The 15596-nt window shown below is 49.7% G+C and overlaps 2 protein-coding genes across 6 annotated transcripts in view; one reads left to right on the top strand and one right to left on the bottom strand.

Annotated features, from left to right (window-relative positions):
• The window catches only part of CA12 (carbonic anhydrase 12), a 54050-nt gene extending 42559 nt beyond the window's left edge, over positions 1 to 11491 (bottom strand). For 4 of the 5 annotated variants that reach the window (XM_081123220.1, XM_081123219.1, XM_081123217.1 and 1 more), the window contains exons 1-2: positions 11262 to 11489; positions 6170 to 6190 (exon numbers count right to left, since the gene is read on the bottom strand). In XM_081123220.1, the coding sequence (XP_080979346.1) occupies positions 6170 to 6190; positions 11262 to 11346 (106 nt within the window). In that variant the 5' untranslated portion in view covers positions 11347 to 11489. Of the gene's footprint in view, positions 1 to 6169; positions 6191 to 11261 lie in introns of all 5 variants that reach the window. The other variant, XM_081123218.1, reaches the window with a different exon arrangement.
• APH1B (aph-1 homolog B, gamma-secretase subunit) overlaps positions 1 to 15596 on the top strand; it is a 174486-nt gene that overhangs the window by 76957 nt on the left and 81933 nt on the right. The gene's annotated exons all lie outside the window — the stretch shown is intronic.

Here is a 15596-nt window from a genome sequence, read left to right on the forward strand (position 1 = left end):
AGAGGCCTGGCAGGGCTACCTCCTGGTCTCAAAGCCAGCTCTCACCCTGCAGTTCCAAAGCTTCACTCTGCCTCAGGTAGGGGAAGGTCCCTGCATGGAGTGGGCTGATGTAGCTCAGAGCCCCTGGTTTCTTCCCAGGTTCAGGCCTCCACTCCTGAGCCCTAAGTCGAGGCTCAGCCCAGGGGCTCAGGCAGGATTGGGGCCCAGCCACCATGGACTGGGTGGGAAGGCCAGGGATTTGGCCAGGACTGCAGCTACCTGGTGAAGGTGGCCATGGCTACGGAACCGGATATCCAGTCCCTAGAGGCCAGGAAAGCATTAGGGAGATTAGATCTGACTTCACCTTGGCCGGAAGGACAAGGCTAGAAAGAACGTTCTGGCCCGTGATACCCTTGTGAGGCTTGGAGCCCTTGTGTTTTTGTTCAATCCCTTTCTTTCTCACAAAGAAATGCCCTTTGCTTGTTCAGGCTATACATGGAGTACCTCCTGGTTGTTAAAAACCCAGGCAATTCAGAAAAGCATGGAGAAGGAGATCCTGTCTAACAAAACTCCCGTTGGTTTGGTATTGCAGAGTTTACATGGCATTTCCCACAAATAAGTGGATATAATCCTATCATAACTCTGGGAGGTGAAGGGAAAGAAAATGATGATGTTTTTCTGATTGTGTACAATGCGCCAGGCACTGTTATCCAATTTCCATACATAGCAAGTCCTCACATAACGTTCTCCATAGGTTCTGTGACTTTAAGCGAAACGATGTATAACAAACCCAGTTCTACCATAGGCTAATTGACATAAACAAGTTATATTTCTAAGGCATCTTATTTGATGCATATCTTACCTAATCCTGCTTTTTATCTACTTTAATTCTCACCACAACTCTATGAAGCGCTTGGTTCTCAAACTTGAGTGAGCATCAGAATCATCTGGTGGCCTTGTTAAGATAGATTGCTGGGCCCTGGCGGGGTGGCTCAGTTGACTGGAGCATGGTGCCGTATGCCAAAAAGGTTGTGGGTTTGATTCCCGGTCAGGGCACAAACTTAGGTTGCAGGTTTGATCCCCAGTCGAGATGTGAACAGGAGGCAACCGATCAATGTTTCTCTCTCTCTCTTCCTTCCTCTCTCTCTCTAAAAATCAATAAACATATCCTCAGGTGACAGTTTAAAAGAGAGAGAGAGAGAGCTGGGCCCTGTCCCAGACTTTTTGATTCATAGGTAGATTCGAGATGGGCTGAGAATGTGTATTTCTAACAAAGTTGCACATGGTGCTTTTACTGCTGCTGGAGAACTGAAGAGAAGGGTTTGGCTTTTTCCTCCCTGCCTCTTTCTGTGTGTTTCACTTCTACTTCCTAGTGAGTGGGAAGCGCATCTGAAGCCCCAGGCGATGCTGATGTTGCTGGTCTGGGGACCACACTTTGAGAACCACTGAGGTAGGTGCTATTACTCCCATGCTATAGTTGAGAAAACCAAGATCCAGAGAGGTTAAGTTACTTTGAAGGTCATTCAGCCAGAAAGTGACCTAGCAGATGTTCCCATGGAGGTCTGCCTGGTTTGGGGTTCTGTACACTTTACACTTCTTCCCCCTGGTTTTCTGCCTCACCCTACCCCTCCTGGCATACACCTGCCTTTAGGAGCTAATGCTGGCTTTCCTATCTTTTCACCCAGCTGGAAAGGCCAGCTGAATGCAGGCATTTGGGCAGCTGCAGGCCAGGATCCTCCAGAACACACAAACCTCAATGCAACTCAGGAAAGATGAGAAATAATTACCAGGGGGTGAATCATACCACATCTAATCAGACCCGGGACGTCACAACGTCAGTTAGAAGTAACTGGAACTATAGCTCAGAGTTAAAAAACGGTAGTTTGTTGGAATCCCAGCCTCAAGGGACATTCCCAAGACACAGGTGTAAGGATTTCCGGTACGTCAGACATGTCCTGGCCTTCTCCTGCTCTCTCTCCTAAGAGTGCCTTGTGCCTCTCATTCGTCCTCGGGAGGGCAGCTGGAGTGGGAGAGCAGTCCCTGGGGTGCTGGGGTTGGCTAACCCTCTCTACCCCTGGGGAAAACAAGCACCATCCTTAATTCCATGAGCCTTCCCGTCGCACACGCTCCCTGGCTGCCCTTTTGAGTTTTCCCTTTAGCTCCAACAGTCCGCTTGTCAGACTGCCTTTGAGTGGGAGGTCACATGGCGCCTTCATCACTGCTGAAGAGCAGGAAGGAAAGGGTTTTTCCTCCCAGCCTCCTTCCATGCGCTCCATGTCTGGTTCTCACAGAGTTTGGGAAGGGCTTGGAAGGATGTCCCAAGTCCCAGGGCAAGGTCATTTACAGCAATTTCATATTCCAGCAGATTCAGGACAGAAGGTGGGTGGAGGCGGCAGGTGGGAGCCCAGGGAGGGTCCCTTCCCGATTCCCAAAGACAGTTCCTTTAAGACGGGGAATCTGCAGTCTGGGAGAAAGGACAGCAGCGGCGTGAGGGACGCTGTGGCACTCCTGGGTCACACGGTGCCCTACCACAGCTGAGGGCTGCCCAGCCACTGCGGAGAAGGTGGGCAGGAGGGCCTGCGAATGGCTGCAGCCTGCTGCCCGGCACCCCCTCCCCCCGGGGCCAAGCCACCCTCGCTCCAGGGTTCCCTGCGGCGGGAGGGGCCTGGCTGGCGGTTGCCTCCCCGGCCCCGGCTAGGGGAAAGGTGGGGCTCTCTCACCCTCCAGGAGGCAGGTGTGGCTTCTATGTTCCCTTTTCATCCCACTTCCTTTGAAGAAACGTTTAAGGGTCTTATTTCTCCAAAATCTCTAGCAAACAGTGGAACTGGTCATTTCTGAACTCGCTCACATCCGAGGAGCACGAAAGCAAAGTCTGGTTATCCTCAGTATGGAAGGTGGTGCCCATTCCCTGCTCACATGACGTGTTCTTGGGTGGTTAATTCCAGTAGAGTCATTCTTTTTGGTTGCTCTGTTGTTTTGAACACACTGAGGGATTTTTTTGGTTTTTCTTGGGGGAGGGCTATAAATACTATCACGGTGAGGAGGACTCTCCCAGCCAGATGGAATTTTTTTAACTCTTTTATTGACTTTAAGATACATACAGAAAAGTGCCTGTATCGTAAGCGAACAGCACGGTGGATTTTCACAAACTGAACACAACCAGCACCTCTCTGTGTGCGTCCTTCCAGGCACCTCCAGCCCCTGAGGGCACCGGCTGTCCTGACTTGGAACAGCGTGGACTGCTTCAGCCCGCTGGAGTTTACCCTCAGCTCACATGAGAACCTGACCTGCAGCTGCCCTCCAGCTAGGGGTTGGTGAAGCTGCAGGGGCTCAGCAGGATTGACCTGGGGCTGATAACCAGTGGGGAGGGCCCACTCAGCAATGTCCAACCCAGCACACATCCAGCTGCTGCCTCAGCCACCTGGGAGGAGTGCAGAGGGGACCGCTGGTCCCATCTTGGCTGTCAGATGGTCCTCCTGTCTCTGGGGAGAGCATCTGAGAGGTCAGCCTGGTGACTCAAGGTGGAGAGGGATGGGGGTAGAGTTCTCTTTCCATGTGTTTCTAGAAGTCCTGCCACGTATACCAGGCAGCTGCAAGTGTCTGGATCAGGATGACTCAGCAGCATCTACGTGCAGAGTAGCTGAGGTCTGCGCCCTGGGAAAACCACATGGCGTTTGGTTGGACTTGCCCCATTCAGTGCAGCCCTTACTGCTTGGAAACAGTTTTTCCCTAGGACCCATGCCAGGTCCCCTGTTTACCTGTGTGACTCTGAGCCCAGGTGGCAGCTGCCAGCCAGGACCTGTTTGCCTCCTCAGTTGTCCTCCATCCGTCTTCCTTCACTGGCCCCCACTGCGGGCTAACTCCGTATCACATGTGCTCATTTCACTAACGAAAAGCCAGATTTGCTTTGTGCTCACCCCCCAACCCCCTGCGTGGCGTGCTTCATTAGACTCTGCTCTCTGCTTCCTCAGCAAAGCGCTGCTCTAATTGTGCATGACGGAGGGACAGGGGGCTGGCCAGAGCTAGTGGTCAGGAAAAAATGCTTCGAACCAGTCGATATGGCTGGAAAGAGAAGCCTCCTTCTGGGAACACCATGGGGAACACCATGGGCAACAACAGGTCACAGCTAAGGGGCAGTAAGATTTTCCTCCCACAGCGTCTTAACTCTCAGTTCTCTGGAACTATCTCACTCTGCCCTGGGGGGTGAGGGTGGGGGTGGGGCTGTCACACTGAGGCAGGGAGCCCTGGAGAAATTCCACTGTGTTTCCACTATACCTGGGAGGCCAGTAGAAAAGGTGGGGCAAGTTACCCCTGACTCAGGCTAGAAAGGTCTTGGGAACCATCTGGTCAGTGGTTCTCAGTTAACAGCATGTGCCTAAGAGTCGTTTGGGAAGTGCATGAAATAGGCACGCTTTTCAGGTTCCCTCCCTTCCCCTATACATACTTCTTCCTACACATACATACCTATGATAAAGTTTAGTTTATAAAGTAGGCACAGTGAGCGATTAACAACAAATAATAAAATAGAACAATCATAGTATACTATATTAAAAGCTATGTGTGTGTGGTCTTATCCCCGCCACCTCCATAACCCAGACAGCTGCTAAGTGACTGGCCACTGGAGAGCGCGTGCAGTGTGGATGTGAACAAAAGTGGTGATTCACGTCCTGGGCAAGACAGAGTGGGACAGCTCGTGATTTCATCATTCTTCTTGTTGGGGGCAGAGCTGCTGATCATGCCCTAACCGTGATTATGAAAGTGGGGAAGGCACCTAATAGGAATAGGACCATAGCTGTTTGATGATTATTCACCTGACTAACTGTAGATAAGAAGTTTTCCTACAGACCCGGGGAAACTGGAGTATGTGCTGCAAGAAGAAAAACAGAGCTGGAAAAAGATGAGACACCTTGGGGCCTGGATGGGCCCATTTGCTCAGAAAAGAAAATGCATTTCAAGAACAGAGAAAGGACAGGATGCACTTTGATTTGGTTGCTGTGCCTGGAGCCTGAACCCCCTCCCCACCCCAGGAGTTTACCTCAGGAATGCCGACCATTCACAAGTCCTAGGAGCTGGCGGAACTGGGTTTTAACACCAGTGAAAATTAACTACCTTGTTATCAGACTCCAAGGTCCTAGGAGACACACGGACCACGGACCCTGCAGCCATCCTCACACACACCCTCTTCCCCCTTGCATGCCAACCAGGTAATAAGGGAAGGGCAGAGCAGATTTTATGTGGACAAATCCCACTGCTCTCCCCTTTGCCAGTAATAATGGAATAAATGCCCTTGTCGCTGCTGAAGCAGCGGCAGGCAGTCCGAATTCATATTGTGTCCGGTTTCATACTCTGGATGGTGCGCAATTTAAAACCAGTGAATTGCTTATTTCTGGAATTTTCCATTTAATATTTTCAGACTGTGGTTGACCTTGGGTAACTGAAACCACAGTAAGTGAAACTTCAGATAAGGAAGGAACTACTGTATTAATATCCCTGCACTTGCCAGTGGACCCGGGTGCTTGGCCTCCCATTGCCACTCCAGCTGATGACCAAGTTTCCAATTCATGGCAACACACCAGCTGAGCTGATTTCAAGCTGCTCACCTTGCAGGCCAATGTCCTTCTTGACCCAATCCCACAGAAACCCCGGTGCACAATTGGTGTCCCTCTCTCCCCATTTAAGATAAGTATCCCTCTTTCACTAAAGACTGACCATCGCCGCTTCGTTCATTGCTTGTTTACAAACCGGGCATGAAGAAATTAATTCTAGACATATTGACAGCTTAAGTCCTGGGGCCTGAGCCAAACTTTCCAAAAGGAGCCCTTTATTCTTTGTTTATTGTAGGGTAAATGTCCCATGGAAGAGAAAGGCTCTTTCCTGCCCCTGGTCCTCGCAGAGTGGAAGTACCCTGGGCATCTTCGCCTGGGAGGTTTGGTAGAAGTCCTTGCAGGAATCTGGAAGCCTTAACACTATGACTCAAAGTTCAAGTGCATGGAGCAGGCTCATCTGCTTGGAGAAAGTGCAGCACACAACCCATGTGGAGTGGTTCCTTAGAGAGGCCTTCATGCCTTTTTAACAATATCAGAGCTGCTTTCCTCCATCCCCCAAAAGAATCTCCACAGATCATGACATTTCTGGCTTTCTCATTCAACATGGCCATCTCCTCAAAAAAATATTTAAGATCACTACTCACCAAAATAGGTCCAGTCGAATCCTGCAAAGAACAAAAGAAAGCAAGTAAGTACAATGGAGCTTGAACAAGTTAGAGAAAAACACTGACTTCATTTTGAAATGGATGAGAGAGAGAGAAAGAGGCGGATGTCCCGAACTTAAGGTGTCCCAGGGTCTGGGTCAGAACAACTGCTCCTCAGAGCAACTGTGCTCAAGAGGGAGGCACAAGGCAGGGAGTTCGTGCGGGGTTCCTGGGTTAGGGAGGAGGCTTCCTGAGTAGAAGACTCCCCAGACATCTTAGAGAAGCCACATTTTATTAGCTGAACAGGTAATAAATTCACAAGGCTCAAAACCCAAAAGCTGCCCAAGGGCCTATAGTAAAAGCCCTTTCTCCAGCCAGATCTCCCTGCTTCCCTCAGAGACAACCGGTTTCATCAGCTGATGGAATCCTTCCCGGTAGGACTGCATTTCTCCCCTCCCCCCACTTTTTTTGGTTAACCCTCACCCAAGGATATTTTTCCCATTGATTTAGAGAATGGGGGAGGGAGTGTGAGAGTGGAGAGAGAGAGAGAGAGAGAGAGGAGACAGAGACAGACATTGATGTGAGAGAGAGACATCGATTGGTTGCCTCCCACATGAGTCCGAACCGGGGCCAGGGATCAAACCCAAAGCCCAGGTGCATGCCCTTGATGGGGAATCGAACTCACAACCCTTCAGTGCATGGGCCAAAGCTCTAACCTCTGAGCCTGACCGGCCAGGATTTTCCCCCTTTTTTCACACCAGTGTTGGCGTGGTAGAAACACTGTTTTGCATCTTGCCTTTCCCCACTTAACAACATCATCTGGAGAACAGTTCACATCAGTACATAAAGAAAACTAATCTCAAAAGGAAAGTGTTTCTTTGGGGAAGCTGCCACCCTCACCCGATTTAGATTCCAGGGGTGGGAGGAACTTGTAGGAAAAGTTCTGCCAGGAATATAACGAAAGTCACCCACCACTTCCCACTCCACGCCCTGCACACGTCAAGGTCCTCTGCTCCTCCATCAAAATGTTTTTAAAAGTTGTTGCAGAGCTCTGCTCTCATTACCCTGCCCGACAACTCCCTCTTCACCTCCAGAAGGAGACCGAGACCCTGAACTGAGATGCAGGGTGTCTCGGGGACACATCACAATGAGGGGACTGTCCAGCTCCTAAGTCCCTCTCTCCTAGCTTCTGCCAGTGTCCTGTGTTCTTGGCCCACAGAGGACAGCAGGAATAGGAAGACTCCCACGTCCCTTTTCTCTCTTGGGAAATGATCTGAGTAAAACTTAACTGGTCACTTATAACTGGGCATCTCCTACTCAAGCCAATGGTGAGTTTTAAAAGCTGAAGGAGGGCTTTGCTTTTTTTTTTTTTTTTTAAAGCTGGTTTAATCTCACATTTCTTTGCTTCAGTGCTTTTAATTATTTAATTCCCAATATTAATTGGTAATTTTATCAAAATACACTTGTACGTGGTTTAAAGAGTTGGGTGGTTCTACAAGGCCTCTTATTTTTTAAAAATCAGTCCCTTGACACCCCTAGTCATTTTCCTGCTCCCTAGGACACCCACTCTGAATTCTCTTTAATTAATTCTTTTGGTATTATCTCCATTAATTCTTTTGGTATTATGCCCCTATATTGCTCTTTCATGATTTGTTTAGGTTTAGGCGTTTATTGACACCCCCCTAAGTTCCCACGAACTTCAGGAATCTTTGAGTCTCCTTCTCAGATTGGGGGTAAGGGGAAGTCCAGACCATTCAAAGTATCTAGTGTACACTATGGACTTTTCCTCATAAAAATGCCCATAAGCTTAGATACACAAAAATTCATGTACAATTAATTTCAGGCGTCCACAGACCCCTGAAATCTGCTATGGACTCTGCCTGTGGAGGAGCTAACAGTGCCAAGATTTACCTCCCCTGAAGTAGCAACTGGATGAAGACATTAAGAACCATGGGTGGACTGGACTTGTATGTGACCCCCAAGTTTACACTAGTCCCTTCACTGAAACAGTGAAAAGGAATGAAAGTAGTATTGCCTTCCCACTAAGCTCCAGAAGACATCAAACCTCTTCCCTGAAAGTCTTCTTTCAGCGGTTCACTATTAAAATACAACCCATGAATTTCAGACAGAGAAGCCAGATGATTTCTGCTCAGCCGGGCAGAGCCCTTGGAGGCCTGGGACATCAAGTTTGACAAGTAACAGGAGTTCATCCTCACTGCTCCCCTGGAGAGACAGACCACTGTGGTGATCCTGGAGGTCACCCGAAAAACAGCCGCTGCCTCTGAGCAGTCCTGCTTTGGCCAGAAGTTTTTCCCCCAAATCAAATCATACCCCCAATATCCTGCATCTTCTGCTCTGCTCCCCAAAGCTCACTAAGCTGAAGTTTCTCCTATTATTGTAGCATTCATCCTCAGATGAGGCGTCGGCACAATACTGGGGGAAGCTCAGGGACCAAGGTTGTAGAGTGGACATCTAGGGCTGTAGGGCCTCAGGTGGTGACACAGGACTAGAGACTTCTTGAAAAGCAGCAACTTCCAGAGCAACCTTCCCTGCCCTCCTCTCTCTGAGCAAGCCTGAGTGGTGCTCAAGGCCTGGTGCTTTGAGTATAAATGGCAGTGTCTGGAGGGGCTCAGGAGTGGGAGGCTGGGGAAAAGAAGCACCATACAGTGACAGGGAGGGTGACCTGAGTCAGGGGTTCATCAGTAAAAATCAGGCCCCCGCCTGGTACATCGTCAGTTTGGAACTGACCTCAGACAGGCTTCATAAAGTCTGTTTGCTTTATTTAGAAAGGGCGCCTCCTGATTCCCCGCCTTTACCTTTAGGGGCAGGAGTCTTAATAGGACTAACCTGATCCTGCAAGCCAGGTCAGGCCAAGGCTGCTGCAGCTACACCTGGTGGCTTCCTGAGGGAGTAGGCCCTCTGGGAGGGAAACTGTTTCCTTCCCGAGAAGGTCAGAGACTTGGGAGGCCAGCTGGATGCCTCTTAGAACCTGCGGGCCCATGTGTCCTAGGCACGGAGAAGGCCCTGGATGCTCACTGAGGAAGTGACATTTACAAAGATCCAGGTCAGCGGTTCAGGGCTTTGCCCGCTTCCTGTCCTGGGTGCTAGAACCTTCCCTGAGTTCTTGAGACTGCCCAGCTCTCCACACCAGGTTCAGACAGAGCAGGCTCTGCAGAATTCATGGAAATATTTCCCCATAGCAACTAGGAATTCCAAGGTTTTCTCCAGAAGACACCTGACTTCACCTTATTTTGCTCCCTCTCCCCCCTAACCCCAGACAGTTTCTTCAGGCATCACCAGTGCCAACTGCTAGAAATTAAATGCTCCAGGCAGAGGGCAGACCACACTTTGACCCCATTACCCAGCCGAACCCCCCGCCCCCTCCGACCCTAACCTTGGGTTAATACCGATACTCTACACCTCAGTGATTTTTGCTTTGACTTTGTCTGCAAGGCAGTTAAAAAGCCAAGAATCTCATGAGGAATAAAATAAAAACTGTGTTCTTAAAATCTAGGGATAGTCTGGTGGCTACTCAGAGTGGGGTGAAAGTAGAGTTTTTACTGCAGGCTTCCCCCACCCTAACCTGGAGAATGGAGGGGGGGTGGGGCAAAGCAGAGAAAGGGAGGGAGGAAGAAGGGCAAGGAGGGCCCGGGAGGAGAGAGGGAAATCAGGCAGGGAAAGAACAAGCCTGAGAAGGAGCTGCCCCCAGAGGGAGGGGAGTGACAGGCCTTCAGGAAAGGGAGCCAATGGATGGCTGTTTCTCTCTCTCGCCTTAGAACAGCTTGGAACTAGCAGAGACTTCGAGCGAAACTTCAGGTCTCAGTGCAGCCTTCTCGAGAGGGGAATACAGTCGAAGTTTGCAGTGTTAAGAATTAATTTCCACTTTTCTGTAACTCCCTTCTCCCACCGACTTTCTACTTCTCCCTGAGGGAAGTAATATCAAGCATGTCACGCCAGCCAGTGGACTGAAAGCTGCTGACAGCCCAGCGCGCCCCCCCCCCACGTTCCCTTTCCCTGCCTCACGGGCATAATGACCTCCAGGAAAAAGGGGGCTCCCAGTTTCATGCTGCTGAACAGGACCAATCTCCTACCACCACTGCCTCGCCAGGGAGTATAGATTTTCAGCCATTATGGTCACTTTGGGTCCTTCTATAAATGTTTCAACCTAACCTGGGTCCAGGAATTCCAGAACCTGCAAATGTTTTTACGACTTGAGGCAAACTGTCAAGGGCAGGGGCCACCATCAGTTACCCGGGCAGTTTCCACAAAAGTCACCACTCACTCTCTCAGAACAGCATGCCCCCGGCTGCTGGAGAGACGGGCACAAGCTTGGCATCCCTGTCCTGTTACAAAGGACTGACTAACCTGACCGTGGCTGCTCACCACAACTCACCACACAGACCTGAGTCCACCCACCACCTCCTGCCACCTCACCCCGCACCCGCAGCCTCCAGCCCCTGGGGTTAAGGGCGCTAATTACACTCAGAAATAAGGTGTGTATGCTCACCTGAGTGCGCGCGCACACACACACACACACACTCACTCACGTTTAGGACAGAAAAGCCCTTCTAGAGAAAAACAATGATTAAGGATGGGATGCATCAGCCCTTTGACTTGCAGGTAAAGCTTAACGCGAAAGAGTGTCTCCTCCAGAGTACGGCGCCCACCGCAGGACCCAGGGCTCTGCACGGGGGCGACTGCAAACCCTGCCTGGCAGGCTCCGCCGCGGCCGCCGCGGCCGCCTTACCGTCCGAATGTTAACCGGAGCACAACGTTTTAAACCCTGGTTCCCCCTCCCCGGTGATCCAGTTCGCAAGCAAGCCCCCCGGGGCCGCCGGCGCCCAGAGAACACAAACACGGTTTAACACGGAGACCATGCGCGCGCTTCCCCAGCCCCAGCAGGTCCCGCGTTCCAAAGGAAAACGGAGCATCCCTTCTAAAAAAAACCGTGCAGTTTGATACTGTGCATGCCCTTCCCAGCTCCCCCCAGCTCCCAAGTGATTTCCCTTTATCATGAAGAGCCCCGCAGGAAATCCTGCGGTCCAGGTGCGGCCGAGCGCCCCGGGACCGCGCGGACAGGCGGAAAGTTTACCGTTGCGCGGGGCCGGGCTGGAAGGCTGCTGCTTTAGGATCAAGAGCAGGAGGACCGCGGCGGCGTGCGGGCTGCCGGGCGGCATCTTCGCGGGGCTCCCACCGCGCGGGGCTCCGGCTGGGTCTAGGGCTGGTGGCGGAGCGGGGGCCGGGGGCGCGCGGAGGGACCACCGCGTCCGGACCACGTGCGCGCGGCGCAGGCGCAGGCGCGGCGGCCGGCGCGGCTGCTCTTTGCGCTCCCGGCTCCCCGCGGGTGGCTTTTATGGAGCAGCTCCGTGATGTCATCCTGCGGCGGGCAAGGACGCCCTGCCTACGGGAGGTCCGGCGCCCCGCTTCCCAGGTGAGCTGTCGCTCTGCGGGGCAGGGGCCCGGAGGCGCCTCCTGAACGCGGCTGGCCTGGGAATCCGCATTTCCGCGGGGGCAGCGGGCCCCCGGCGGGAAGACTGCGCCTAGGGACCCACTCCGGCGGCCTTGGCCTCGCACTGCCCTTAATGAGAGGCCCCCTGGGTACCAGGCCATAGGGACAAGGTCTTCCTTCAGGGCCCTGACTGTGCGCTGCCTGGGCTGGGCGCGCCTTAGGGACTGAACAAGGCCGCAGGGGGGCTGCATTCAGATTCAGAATTTATGTGGATTGTATAGAGCGTCTGCCTGGTAGGGTCTTACCTGTGAAATTTAGATGCAAAGAAATTTAAGACTGGATACAGAGCACAGCGGGGTACGAGTGAACAGCTTTACTCAACAATTAGACTTCCCCCTAGTTTCAGGTAAGGAGGCAAGGTTTATCCATTCTTTCTCTAGGAAGCGGGGCGGGGTCCCTTCTCTGGGTAGCAGTGGGAGAACAGGATTTACAGCATTTACTGAGCACCTAGTATGTGTCAAGCCCTGTACCAGGTCTTAATCAGTGTCTGAGTTCTGTTTCCAGTGCCTGTCATCACCACCTGTTGCTCATTTCTGCCCACTTTACTCACATATCTGCATTCATTTAAATGTGTATACAAGAGGGAGGGAGGAGGGCAGGTGGGTCCTGGGGGAGAGAGTAACCAAGGAATTTATATGCATATATGCACAACCCAAAGACACGGTCAGTGGTGGGGAGAGGGACTGGGGAGGGGGATGGGACGGGGTGGAACGGGTCATCGGGGAGAAAAAAGGGACATCTGTAATATTTTAAACAAAAATAAAATTTTAAAATTAAAAAAAATATATTTAGAAATGTAAAGACAAATGTTTGAATCTGGAGCAAGTAACGTGTTTTTATCTCAAGATAAACTCTTTGAAAAGGAAAAAATAAATAAATAAATGTGTATACATACATCTAGTCAGATACATGTGATTCCCCTTTGTATGTAGTTCAGGTTCAGTTGCTTAGTCAAAGGTCTAATTAACCTGCTGTTCCCAATACTCCCCATATCTTCCTGCTGTGGTTACTGTGACTTGCTGTTCTCACTGCCCTTGTCATTCGTATTTTGGCTTCCCTGGGCCCTCCGAGTGCCTGCACCGCTCCCGGTGCTGGGCTCAGTTTCCTTCCCACTCTGTGACCAGGCCTGTTCTCTTGGCTCCCTGCTGCCTACAGACATTATTCAGGCCACATGGTCTGTTGAAGGGTGTCCACCCTAAGCCCTGGTACATGAACTCTGGTTTTGTGACCTGGTCTATCTTGCCCTCTTTTCTTGGCCACAGTAGCCTGACCAGCCCTTACCTCCCTTAGGTCTGTGCTGATCTTCAGCCTAAGTGGACTCTCAGGCTGGCCTTGGTGACCAGTGAAGCCTCTTGTCTGTGCTGGCTTTGGAGGGATAGAGAAAATTCTCTGCTTAGGAAGCACGTGCCACCCACATTTCAAGGGATGCAAGTGTTCTGTCGCTATCAGTTCAGCTATTGTTTGGTGAGTAAAGGGCTGTGAAGCCTTGTTAAGGAAGTAGTTACAAAGACAATCTTGTTCCAAGCACTTCCAGACCACAGTAGGCTTAAGGATGAACTTTTCTGCCTGCAACTCCTGATAAAGAGCCTTGAGTGAGCACGCAAGTGGTGAGTGAACATTTCACTTGTGGTTCTCAAGACATTCATGTCTCTGATCTGTCATCAAGGGCTTTAGAAAATGAGTGTACTAGAGGAACACAAGAGGTTGAGGGGAGCCACTGCCATTCAGAGATGCATATACTGAGCCCATGGAGGTGAAATCACGCCTGGACTGGCCCCACATCTCAAAACTAGTTAAAGGTAAACCAGGCCGTGCACATGCATTTTGTTACTCCCACTCTAGATGGTTCCCCGTTATGTCTGGCTAAACATCAAGTTTAATTTCTCCTCGAACATGCACCTCTAAGTGTGCTCCAGGGACCCCAGAGATGGAGAGGTTTTTAAAAAGTAGACTGGTTGCACTGGGTGGTTTGGCTCTGTGGTTAGAGCATCGGCTCATGGACTGAAGGGTCCCGGGTTCGATTCCAGCCAAGGGCATGCACCTCAGTTGCAGACTCCACCCCAGTCAAGGTGAGAGCAAGAGGCAACCAATCAATGTGTCTCTCTCACATCAATGTTTCTCTCTCTCTCCCTCTCCCTCTCCCTCTCCCTCCCCCCCCTTCCAATCTCTCTGAAAAGCAATGGAAAAAATATCCTCGAGTGAGGGTTAAAAAAAAAAAAAAGTGGCTGGCCCTAGCCAGTGTGGCTAAGTGGTTAGAACGTCAGCCCATGCACTGAAGGGTGGCAGGTTTGATTCCTGGTCAAGGGCAGGTACCTCGGTTGCAGGTTTGGTCCCTGGCCTGGGCCAGGGTGTGTGCAGGAGGCAACCAATCGACATCTCTTTCTCCCTCCCTTCCACTCTCTCTGAAAATCAACGGAAAATCCTTGGGTTAGGATTAACAAAAAAAGTGGGCTGGCTTTAGTGGAACAGTAAGGCAAAATTGTGAACTGGGTTTGATGGAAAGAAAGGAGAGTGGTGGGATGTTTACTGCATATCTAGATCAGAGACCTGGTTAGTGAGGAAGAAGAGATAGTAGTTACAAGAGAGCGGAGAATATAAACTGAGACCTGTTGCCCTAAATGCCTCAGGTGATTTTTTAAAAAATCTTAGGGGAGCAAAGGGGAAAAGCAAACAGAAATGTATGGAATGACCAAACTTCTAAAGTTTTGAAGCTTAATGTCAAGGCCACCTCCTTCCCCCCTCAAACAGCACAAAGCTAATCAGTTTAAATTCCCAACTGTGAGAGCTTTTCCTGCCAGAGGCTTCATCTGAGGTTTGTGTGGCTGAACATGTACCAACTTGCTTTGCCATCATGAGATGGGGCTGTTGTCAGTCAATAAATACCCATTACTCAATAGTTCAGGGTGGAAAGCAGACCTTCAGCACTCAAAATGAAGCAGCTGGCCACCAAATGAAACACCCATTCGGAAGGCTCCAGGGAACAGAGCTCCTCTAAAATGTCACTATCTGATTGGAAGAATTAATATTGTTAAAATGTCCATACTACCCAAAGAAATCTACAGATTCAGTGAATTTCTTATCAAAATTCCAATGTTAGTTTTTCACAGAAATAGAACAAATAATCCTAAAATTTGTATGGAGCCACAAAAGACCCTGCATAGCCAAAGCAATTTAGAGAATGAAAAACAAAGCCAGGTACATCACACTCCTTGATTTCAAACTATATTACAAAGCCGTAGTAATCAAAACAGTATTATATTAGTATCAAAACAGACACATAGATCAATGGAACAGAATAGAGATCACAAAAATAAACCCACAAGTATATAGTTAATTTATGACAAAGAAGGCAAGAATATACAATGGGGAAAGGACAGTCTCTTCAATAAACAGTGTTGGGAAAACTGGAAAGCTACATGCAAAAGAATGAAGCTAGGCTACTATCTTATACTGTACACAAAAATTAACTCAAAATTAATTGAAAACTTGAATGTAAGACCTGAAACCATAAAACTTCTAGAAGAAAACATAGACAATAAGGTCTTTGACATCAGTCTTGGAGGTGATTTTTTTGGATCTGACTCTAAAACCAAAGGTAACAAAAGAAAAAATAAACAAATGGCACTACATCAAACTAAAAAGCTCCTGCACAGTGAAGGAGACCATCAACAAAGTGAAAAGGCAACCTATGGAATGGGTAAAATATTTGCAAATCATAATTCCGATGTGGTGTTAATATCCAAAATATATAAAGAACTCATATAACTCAAAATATATAAGAACTTATTGAGTTATATGAGTTCTTTACATACAATTTTAAAATGAGCAGAAAACTAAATCGACATTTCTCCAGAGAAGACGTACAGATGGCCAACAGGTGCATAAAAAGGTGCTCAACATCATTAATCATCAGGAAAA

Source organism: Miniopterus schreibersii (genome assembly GCF_964146895.1).
Source record: "Miniopterus schreibersii genome assembly, chromosome: 1".
Classification (NCBI taxonomy): domain Eukaryota; kingdom Metazoa; phylum Chordata; class Mammalia; order Chiroptera; family Miniopteridae; genus Miniopterus; species Miniopterus schreibersii.